The 12,181-nt window shown below is 30.4% G+C and overlaps 1 protein-coding gene across 1 annotated transcript in view; it reads right to left on the minus strand.

Moving 5' to 3' along the window:
* klar (klarsicht) overlaps positions 1 to 12,181 on the minus strand; it is a 94,328-nt gene that overhangs the window by 73,816 nt on the left and 8,331 nt on the right. The window contains exons 10-12 of the mRNA XM_067047090.1: positions 10,918 to 11,088; positions 10,401 to 10,535; positions 10,212 to 10,323 (exon numbers count right to left, since the gene is read on the minus strand). Of these exons, the coding sequence (XP_066903191.1) occupies positions 10,212 to 10,323; positions 10,401 to 10,535; positions 10,918 to 11,088 (418 nt within the window). The remainder of the gene's footprint in view (positions 1 to 10,211; positions 10,324 to 10,400; positions 10,536 to 10,917; positions 11,089 to 12,181) is intronic.

A 12,181-nucleotide genomic window follows, 5' to 3' on the forward strand; every position in this document is an offset into this window, starting at 1 on the left:
TATAAAATCTGTACACTTCCTAGTGACTGTTTGTCATTGTTTAAATAAATAAATTTCATCCAATTTTACTCCAACGTTTCGGCCAATTCCGTCATCCTCAAGGAAAATCTATCACAGACAGCTTTCATTATATATATAATTTTAAACAGTTTTAAGGAAATAACAATATTTTTAATAAATTATCATACCTTAATACACGGTGCCAGAGATATAGTTATAACTAAAAATAGTGTTAGAACAAATTTTAATCAAATCAACATTTTCTGATTTTTTTTTCTCGCAAATATCACAAAAACTTTTACTATTACGAAGATAACTGTCTACATTATAGTAGTAACTTTATACTGTCATAAAAACTAGCTTTAGTTTGAGTGGTGCGTCTGTACGTCTAATGATTCCTGAGATATAGATTTCCCAAAATATATTCACTGACAAATGATTTTTCACTACTTTTTTTATGAAATTGTATTTTTTTAAAATAAAATGTTTTCTGGTGTTGTAGGTAGTTACAGATGATATGAAACAAGGAACGAAAAATAATTATTTGTTTTTAACGTTCTGAAATTGCCAACATGTTCGCAGGCAATTTCCAGAATAATGTAGGATAAAAATTTGCTTTACTAGTAATGTCCCTAAAAACACTCATATCCAGGAATTTCTTGTGAAACTTCCTAAGTTTAGAAAACGAAAACGGTTTTTATAAAAAATGTTTCAACAATTAATAAATTTGAAATATTCTAACGAAGTCTAAAAACTCAGACTATTGTAAGTAGAGAATGCTATCAGCGTTCTGATCCCCAGGTCGCGTCACTGCTTACAAAGCACTGATCTTATCATTTGGCTATTATCTTAGGGAGAGGAGGCAACGAAATGATCTGTAATCTTGCAGAATCATTTTAAGTAACGAAACTTTGCTTAGTTTTAGTTTCACTTGCAATATTCCCAAGGAATGTCTCAGCAAGGGTAGAATTTTTAAGGGATACATAGCATAATCAAGAATTTGAGAACATGGTCGAAAGGAAGATTTAATACCTTGCGAAGGTACATCTAGCCACTAGTTTCATTTTACTTGAAGAAAAGTAAGAAAGGAAATTAAAACCAACTGTGATTGGACGACCTTCTAAACCAGCATTAATCGATACATGTGAAATCCGACCTAGCGATAAGAGATCAGTGTGGACTGATGTAAGAGGATACAGATATGAGTTACAGATACAGTTACTATTCGAAGGTCCGATTCTGGAGAATGCCAATGTAGCGAGAGGGCGCAAGTAGTTGGACCACAACTCACCAGAGCGCTCCACCTCGAGCCTCACCGAAGCTCTCAAATTTACTTAGTGCATTATTTTGTAAAAACACATTGTCATTTTTGTATATTAATAGTTTCTGTACATACTATTTAGCAATATCTGTACAATGAATAATAAATTATAACAATGCAATGCACGAACCTATCTCAAGTAGACATGTACCGACCGCTTCTCGGTCACAGCCGCATGGACTAGACCTATAAATAAGGGACTCAAAATCCCCCAAGTCGATCGTAGATCCACCTCCTTTCCTGGGTCTAGTCATGGCACAGGTGGCGTATACTCTACTTGAGATAGAGAGGTTCACTGCCGATCTGTTCTCTGAAAAGTTATTTTTTTGATATGCTCACCCTTGACTATGTCCTATCTCCTTTCCTTACTCTGGCAATCTTAGTCCGCGGCTTCATCTCCGCAACTAAGATTGTAACCTATCTCCTCTTCCTTACTCCGGCAATCTTAGTCCCCGGCTTCATCTCCGCAACTAAGATTGTAACCTATTTCCTACCGGTTTCACTGGTCCGTCGCTTCATCTCGACAACCAGTGAGCTGGCTCCTATCATGACAGTTCTGGTCCGTCGGCTTCATCTCCGCAACTAGAACTGTTACTCTCCCTCTGACTCTCTCACCTAGACCTCCTCTACCTGCGTCAGTGTCCAGGGCTCATCCCCTGGCACGGCCTTCCTTTCTAACTATTATGAATACGCCTTGTCGTGGGCCTTCTGTAAAGAAATATAAGGCTGGAGAAATCGCCTAAGACCAGACAACCCCGACACCAACAATGCCATATGGATCGGATGACCCAGAAAGATATAGTATCGACCGAAGTGAGGTAAACATGAACTACTGGACGCAATCTAGGTCCGCTCAACCTTGGCATTAGTGTTGTCGCAACGGGCTGTTGCGTCGCTATCGGGGAATTCTTCTAAGATTCCACCTGGAGCTAAAGAAAATAACTTAAACATCCTTCTTTAATGGTGGCGATAGAGTCCTTGTGGTGAACATCATTAGCGCAAGAAATTACTCCATTATACACGATGTAATCTGCATAGTCATCACATCATTTGTAAGTCATGCCATGGGACGCAAAACAATTCCTTTCAAAAATATTTACACATAGATGGGATGTATTTCAATGAGAACAATAAATTAATGATATTATATAACTTACAAATCACTGAGAAATTTTACCAACAACAAAAGTGGACATAATCATCAATTTACATAAAACAATAAAAAGAATGGTTTATTAATTATTATTTCTGAATAAATATTTCTCAAGGTCCTCGTAAATAAATCACCAAGATAAACAATAATAAAGGAATGCCATCTCGACAGTTATTTTCTTGATACAGACCAAACACCTAAAATTTAAAGTGAAGAAAAAAATACAAATAAACTGGTATCATATTACTAGTTTTAGTCTACAAAAAAATACACTTTCTCTAATAGATTTTTAGTTTTTCTTCTGATTAAAAACGAGTTTTAAAAATACTATATTATAGTTTTAGAATTATAGAACATTTTATTTCGTATCATAGCGAATTTATTACTATTACAAAACAAAATTACGTTTTTATCACTAATCTTATAGGCAAAATTGTATATTTTTTACCGTCTGGTATATTAAGGAATGAAATAATATTAGATATTTACATCAATAAATCGATAAAATTCAGTCATAGCCATGGGTGAATTCTCTGAAAAGAGAATTGTAATAAAACTCACAGAAGATTTACAAGATGAATTTTTATTTTATACAGTAGTTAATATAAATAAATAAACAAGTAAAAAAAAATTCAAAACATAATTCTCTTCTTTCAATGAGTAAGAAATATAAACATCTAACAGGTTCCTATACTTCAATTGTTTATAAAAAAAATTAAGAAAATGAAAATTACTCAACATATATGCTATTTTAATATAAAAAACGAATAATTGAAGTTGATATAAGATATCAGCTAAAGAATGAAAATATTTTAATTAAATAAATAACCAGTCGTTCGTAATAAATTTAAACCATTTTTTAAAAAGTTGTCATGTCTTTTACCCAGCATGTGGGTCACAGGAAATTCAATCATGTAACAATTATCTTGACCTCAAAAAAAGAAGTATTTCCAGAAATGTTTCGTGACAAGTGATTTCGTGATCGAACACAGAAAAACATTCCAACGGGTTTTCATGAAATACTATGAATTGGTGTTATTTACAAATACCACTCACCGGCGCATTCCGTCTGAGTTCCAGTGTCGTTCTTCGCGTGAGGACCCAGCTTGGAAGTGTAGTGGTCGAGCTGTCACAAGAGAGGAGTGTTAACTTTCGAAAACTGCACCAAAACTACGAAGACGGAGTACGGGCGAGGGGGAAAAAAGCGGGAGCGATAAAGATACGAGGGAAGGTAACTAACTAAATGAAGTGGGGATCAGCTGATAGCGAAGAGCGGAGTGGGGACCCCTTCCACCGGTGGAACAGCCTTCATTAGAATACGATCATCGGGAGTAAGTGTCTCAGTCGGGCATCCATAGTAATCGAAGTGTAAATGGAAGAGCTACTGTCATAGTACAAGAGCCCAAAAGGAGAAAAAAGGCAATTATTTTACCCTAATTTCTTTAATGAAAACTATTTATAATCACGAGTCTGCCAAGTATAGTTAAGGGAATACAAAACATCGGATGTTTCAAAACTTAAAAAAAAAAAATTAATTTTTCATTCGAAGCTCTATTGTAAAATTACCAAAAACACCAGAAAACCTATGAGAACATCATTTAAAGTTGTGTAAATTTGCTAAAATATGTGCCCTAATACAGCTATTTACGTTCAATAGTATTCGAGATATAGCTTTTTAAAAAGCAGCATTTCATAAAAAAAAATGTACTGAAAAATCAGTAGTAAGTGAATTTATTTTGAGAAATCTTTAACTCAAAAACTATTTAAAATACTATTGAACGTAAATAGCTCTATTTGGGCCCATATTTCAGCAAATTTACTCTACATTAAACTATGTTCTCTTAGCTTTCCTAGTGATGTTGGTAGTTTTAAAAATATATAGCTCCGAAAGAAACATTAATTTTTTTAATGTTTTGAAATAGCCGCCATTTTTATTTCCCCTACTTACACTTCACAAACTCATCAACTTAGACAATAGTTTTCATTGAAGTGATTGGTGCGAAATAACTGCCTTTTTTTTTGTCCCAGGCTCTTCTACTACAAGAAGAGTCCATAAGACCTTAATTGTTAACATATTTTTTTTTTTTTTTATTTATTGATAATTTCGTTTAATGTCCATTGCACTTATGTAGCGGATTGTACGTCTGTAACGGATCACTAGAGAACAGAGGTTGAGAAAAAAAAAAAAAAGAGAGAAAAATTAATAAGGAAAATATAATATAACTTTGTGTGAGAAGAAGGTAGGACAAAATATATAAAAAATTAAAATAAAAGTTAAAAAAACAAAATATTTGAGGATATATTGATTGTATTTAGGATACAGTTAATTATTGTTCGAAAAAATAGAAAAAATTATATCTTGTATCTTTGATTAACATATGTAGTGAATATATATATATATATCATATATACATACATGATAAGTAAATTGTGTGTTCTAGCAACCCGATGTACTTGGGCAGTATTGACGAATAAATCATTTCTCACTCTTATTGGAAGAGAATTACAAAGAATTGAGAAAAATATATTAAAATCAGAGTTTCAACATTCCTAAAACAGGAACGAAACAAACTAGAGTTGTGTGGGTGCCGTGGGCGTATCGCGGTGGATCGAAAAGGCGTAATTGCAGGAAGTCCTTTTATAAATATATAAAATTTATATATGCATACATACACAAGATCTGATAAAATTATAATTTGCGTAGAATTTATAAACACTAAGCAGTATACATTTTTCGAGTATTCTGGATTATCTTCTCGGCTAAAATCTCATATAAACTCTGTAATAGGTATTCATTAAGTTAATGGGAACGAAGAAAATAGAATATAAAAATATCAATTCATTCTACATTCTAAATACGACATTATATAATCGTATGAATGTTAAGAAAATGTCTGCTAAATAAAGTTTTTTTACAAATTATTAATTAAACAGGAAAAGTTTCAATTAATTCTTCCTCAGGGTGGATATTTAATAGAAATCGTCTTCACTAAGAATATTTTAACCATCCAAATTCCAAAATTCCAAAGATTGAACGGAAAATCACATAACTATCACCAACTAACCAACTTATGTCCTCAAGTTCGTTGTAGATAGGAGAGTTTGTCTTGAAGTGATCACTATTTTATTGATTAAAAAGAAAAATTTGAAGACCAGAGAAGGCGAAAACTATGAACAAAACATTTATATTTTTCTATTACTATAAAACTACGCTTTTAAGGTAAGTAAATTTTGATCCTGCCAAGAATTCAGTTAAACAAAATATAACGAAATCGTGATGAATTCTGGAAAGAAGGTCTTCCCTTTTATCGTTTGAAATTATATTTTTCCTTTTTTTTTTTTTTTTACCTATTCATCAAACTATTTAAGATTGTACGTTTTTCTATTATTACTGCTAACAATGATAACTGGTTATTTTTTTTCTAAAAAACAAAACAAAATGTACTTTAGAGAAAGATTTGTTGAAAATTCGGCATTTAATCACAGTCAGATTATTTAATTGAGGATAAAACCTACCTTGTATTAAACACCAATTAATTGTTCATTGATTCACCAAAGTTACACAAAATATTTAGAACTGTTTTGGAGAAAATAGAAAAAAAAATGAGAAAAATCTATTCTATAAGTGCCACTTTATATTCCGATCGGTCGATTTTATAGAAAAAGTTTCTGTCACATCCCAGGCATGTAACTGCCTTAAATATATAATTTCAGTTTCGTTCGAATTTTCATTTTTGAGCTGAGCTGTTTCCACACAGGCCATATTCCGCATAGAGTTAAGTGAAAATAAAAAAAAAAAATTGTACGGTTTTGGGTTCTAACTTCGCAAGGTAGTACTGTTTTTATGTCGTGATGATTTGAGAATGCACACCTTATAAAGGCTGGGTGAGCTCTAGGAAGGCTCGAAACCCACACGATCGACTCACGGCTGATTTAAAAGAATAAAAAATTGGGATTTAGATCTGACCACAGATTTGGATTGGAACGAGTCGTTTTTTAATGTATCTTAACTGACCGTAAAATACAGCGAGATATTCAATACTTTTAAGATGTCTCATCGCAAACGAACCGTTGTTTTTTAATGCTTTTTTTATATCTTCAAGAAGCAAAGAAGAAAGCTCGCTTCGCTGTGAGATAATATAACTGTCATTATCCAAAACGAGCCGAAACAGGGGTAATGATGGAACAGAATGATGCTACTGTACTTTGGTTCTCATAGCGTTCTTTTCTATTCAGTCTTGTTCATCATTAAGCCGAAAGGGTCTCATGAAAGCGAAAATATAGTTGATGGCTAGTACCAGAAAATCCCACGAACATAAAACGAGGAAGTATTCACATAAATAGATCGTTATAGGCCACTTTCTATAGGAAGTCGAACGAAATGAAAATACTTATCAAAACATATAAGTGCAATTTTAATGAAGGGCCGCCCATAGCTCAGTGATTAAGACACAGTCTTACCAATTTGATGTCTATTGGCGGTGCCGGTTCAAATCCGGCCTGGGACGTTGACTTTTTTCATTGAGTGGCGGTCCCACAAAATGAAGAACTTTTGACCCCCAACCATGGTTAGGCAGTATAGGACTCCAATGGGAGTCTTGGCCGAAAAAAAATTTAATGAAAACTACGCTGTAACATACCGGATAGTAATTAGCTTTATAAAATAATATGTTGTGATACTTTAATTTTTTTATCAAGAAAACTACTGGATACACAACTATTATTAAAGATTCTCAAATATATGGAATCGTGTCTTCATGAAACCTAAAAGGTAAAACTAAATAGAAGTATAGGGGATACAGATCCCTAAGTTTGTAAAACGAAACTCTTATCAATAGAGCAGTGGAATTTCAAAAGTAGTTTTTGGATAATCCCGAAAACGTCACCAGGTATTTTTGTAAACTATAATCTTTTAATGATTGTCTAATTCAATTTTCAACAGTTTTTGATATATTTAACCAATAAAGCACATCCAGAGCATTAGAGATTAAAAAACACTACAATTTAGTACAGTATGGTTTTCTAATTGCCTTAGAAATGTATATTACATAATCGATCATAAAACATGTATTTTCTGAGTTAAAATAAATTAAGTTTTATTCAAGTCATAAAGTTTTCCATTTGTTTTATTTATTCTATAGGGATTTATTCAATCTAAGTCAAGACAATGGCCTTTAATGAAAAGACTTACTAATTGAATCTGGACTTAATAACAGGAAAAAAATAAGAACCCAGAAAGTAAACAATTATATATTAAAATTGCTAAAAATAAGAAAAAATGAGGGTTCATTGATGATTAATATAATTATCAAGAATTTTTATCAAAAGTGGTTTTTAACATTATTAATGTTAAAAAATAAATTTTTGAGGTATTTAGAAAATTTCTAATTTATTATATTTGTTGTAGAGATCGTCATTTAAAAAAAATTAATATCATGTATTTATTATTTTAATTATTGATTATTATTAATATATAATTAATTAATTATTATAGTATTCTTCAATAAATACATTATCTATAAGCATATATTACTTAATGCAAAATAAAAAGCCAAGAATAAATTTATTGAAATTTGTTGTAGCAATAAATGATATAGAAAATAATAAAAACTAGCGGATTGCAAGAACTCTTTTGGGAGACATCTATTTTTCTCCAGAATAATATTTGAAGAATAGTGATATCAGAAAAACATGTTTATTTGTATAAACAATATAATATTATAAAGAAAGTATATTCAACATATGCTATTCATATTCAATGATTTATAATGACCGTATGGAAGTAACAGTTTACTTAATATATAAATAGCTATAAAAATATCTATTTAGTTGTAATAGTTAAGCAAACCTTAGCATTAGTGTAAACCTAAACAATAGTATGTGACAATTATCCTAGAATCACCTGCGAGGTTATCACAAGAATTAGGGTTGTGGCATGCATTATCCCATCAACAGTAAATTTTGTTGCAGACCTGGTATGAAATGTTCTGCAAGAACCTTCTCACCAATTCTTTACATCCATGTAAAAATCTTTTAATCCCAACCTGTCCCCAATCGGTCTGCTAACTTAGCATCATTGAACTACTTATATTTTTAAATTACTTTTATAAAAGTTTTAGTAAGAATTTCACTATAAAATAAATTAAATACACTTCCAAATAATATTGATCATACAAAATATTTGTTTCTTTTCACAAGGGCTTACCCAAAATGAAAACTAGGGGGGTGGGGAAGCCATGGTTGTTCAGGTTGTGACATACCAGCACGGAAAAGGCAAATGAAATATTTTTAAAAAACTATATATAATAGCAGTGCTTTATTAGTTATTACAATCATTTGCTGGAAAAAAAGGTAATCAATTGTCATTAATCTGCTCCTTACTGGGTACACCCATGTCTTTTTATATGCTCCGTAATTTTTTATTTCATCGATATTAAATGGACTGTAGCTAACTATATATGTACAATATATCGAGAAATCATATCAGACCATCAAGAGTTTTGAACCATTGGATAGTTAGGGGAGGACTAACTAAATTAAATTATAAAACAATAGCGAAGTGATGTAATGACCGAGATAACCTTGATTATAACCCACACCCAGTATTCATGACAGTTATGCTTGATTTACCTCTTAAATAACCAGTCTATTCTGTCACTTCCTTTCCAATGTACATCCTGCTAGATTTATTATCATGCAATATTTTACTTTGTCGCATTCGAAAAAGTATTTATTAGAACTTGCTATTTTCTTTTGCATTATTATTTGTCTAATACTATATCAGCTACCATAACTTAAGAGAAATATTTATTACTAAGTAAATAATTTCGTGGTTTGAAAAAAAAATATAATATTAATTAAATGCATTACAAGTAGTAATTTCGTAATTATTTGGACAAAATTAATCTCTTAATTATCTATAAATTATTAGGTATTGGTATAATATTCAGATTAATATTGTAGGACCGATCCCAACACAGTTTTCCGAACCAAACCCTTGATATAAAGGTTAAAGTAATAATAAACATAAGTTATGGTTTTTCATCCGTATCCGCCAAATTAAGACCCATTTTTTAAATGTCCTAGCTAACCACTGACGAATAAGTAAATGATGCCTTAAGAGGTGGGGAAATGTGTACCAACACCATTATTTAAAACAATGTTGTTTCCTTTCACTTAAGATTAATTTATTGTAATGTATCGCGAAGTTGTTCCCAGATTGTTAAGGTTCTCCAATAAAAGTTTTAATGGCTTAATTGAAAATGATCAATACTTAACAACTAATGACGAAAAAAAAAAGGAAATTTTGTTTTTCTGATTATTTAACTGTATTACATTCCTGAATGGAACAGTGTAAATTTCGTGTTTTTTTTTTAGAAGTGGAAATGATTTAAATTTGACAGCGAAATTAATATTATGCTGGTTCCACCATCAATAGAATACAGGACAAGGTTTTATTTCTTCCCCATTCCACTACAATCATCATCTTTATTGATAACTAATTTTTTTTAGTTACTAAAGACCATGAAATTCCATGTTTTTGTAATCACAAGTATGTTATAACTTTATAATTTAAAATTATATGGGAAAAAAGTATTCTCTTTATGTTTTTCTCTCTACGTGATTTTTCGCTTACTACGGTTTATTGCTTCTTCAATCAGAAAAACAGCAAAAAGGGAAAGATTGATATAGTGTAGCCTTAAGTATTACATCTATTTAATAATCATAAAATCTTACCTCGTATATCTTTACATTCCTGTTCTGAAAGTAAAGCAGTATCCTCTTCTATTTTATCCAATAACACTCGTAAGCATCTAACATTTTCCCTGCATGTCGCTATCAGTTCAGCCTAGAAAAAATTCACATATGAATTTATATGTATATTAAAATGCATCATTAATTAAAGAATAAGTATACGCTACTTACAAAGTCAGATGCTAGAACAAGATGAGGAGAGGCTCTTGACAGCGTGTTAAACACCTGTTCAGAGAAAAGAAGTTGGTTGTTTGATTTGTGAACTAAGTGCCAAACATCTTCTAGATCATTATCACTTTCCACACCCTGCAATAAAAATGTATTTATAAGTGCTAAGTTAAAATACATAACATATTTTTTCTATAATTTTTTTAAAAGTAATTTCTTCTGATTGATCATACATCATAAGTGTATTGGTTCATGCAAACGGACAGGGAAAAAATAAAACAGACCAAGAGAAATCAATAAATTCAATATAATGAAATGTTACAAGAACAATTCCAATATAATAATGTTATACTTCATATTTCAAAATTAAATATATAAACAATAAATACTTCTAGACTTGATTTTTTTTTTTTGCATTCAACATAATTACAAGGGAGGAAAAAAGTATACATAAAACATTTTTAATACAATCATGATTCAAGTTGAAACAAAAAGAAAAAAGTAATACAGAATAGCTTACATGATGAACTTTGGCTCGAGGTCTCCTCGTAAGGGGCACCCTGCCCAGGCTAGAAGCACAATCTGATTGACTATCAAGAAAATTACGATAATCGTCACCGAATTCAAGCAACCTTTTAGCAGCTTCTGCGTCCACTGGTTCTTCAGAGTATGCTTCAGACATGTACTTTTCCTGAAATTTTAAGTAGCATTAGATAAAACTATATCATTTTAATAAAAATCTTATATTAGATTCCTAATAATTAAAGAAGTAGATAATACTGAGTGGCTTTATTTACAAAAAATTGAGCTACAGTAATAAGTATTATCATTAAGTAAAAAGTTTTAATTACAGTTATTAACTAAGTACATGTAGTCATTACATTATTAAAAACATATAGAAATAACATTGAAATTATACTGTAAAAATAATCCTAAATTAAAAATAGTTTAATTCTATAGTTTTTTATTTTAGTTTTGTTTATTTTTATTTAATATCATTCATTATCACAATGTTTCACTTCATCAAATGATATGACAGAAATAAAAACATACTTTTTCTCACAGGATATTCTAACTGGAAATATTCCAAAGTTGGTAGACCATTACAATACAATATCATAAATAAATAAAATAAAATATGATAATTTCATTCAAAATCAATATAGTTCAACATACCAATGGTAAAAGATTAAAATAGAAAAAAGTAATTATGACTATATTTTAACCAAGTTAACATAACAACCAGTTAAAATAGTAAGTATAAATATTGGAACCAGTTACAATAGTATCAGCAGAATCTAACACAACTATTCAAATACCAAACACAAAATTAACTGTAACTGCTGAGTTATTTAGGAATGCATTGTTTCTCCCCACTACTTTCTATATTAAACTTCAAAATACTGTTAAGAGCCATTTAATAGTTTTTAAATAAGAATTTAGATCTACAAAAAGGGAATATAATTTTTAAAGTATTAAATCCAAAATTTGAATCTTATTTCACTTAACTAGTAGGTAAGTGACTGGTTTTATTAAGTTTCTATGATATATTTCAATAAACATTCAGATTTGAATTATTTTGATCCTCCTTAATTTCAGTGAATAATATATTTTTAAATACAAATACTTTTTTACCTCTATTTATTAAAATACACATTCAGCAAAATAACAATAATTTAATTTTATAAAGCCATCTTAATGATTGGAAAGTAATATTGAAATTATTTCATTGTACAATATTAATAGATATGATAAGAGAAAACCATTATTAATAATAAGTATAT

The sequence above is a fragment of the Halyomorpha halys genome, unplaced genomic scaffold (assembly GCF_000696795.3).
Source record: "Halyomorpha halys isolate HHAL.00 unplaced genomic scaffold, Hhal_1.1 Scaffold252.1, whole genome shotgun sequence".
Taxonomy (NCBI): domain Eukaryota; kingdom Metazoa; phylum Arthropoda; class Insecta; order Hemiptera; family Pentatomidae; genus Halyomorpha; species Halyomorpha halys.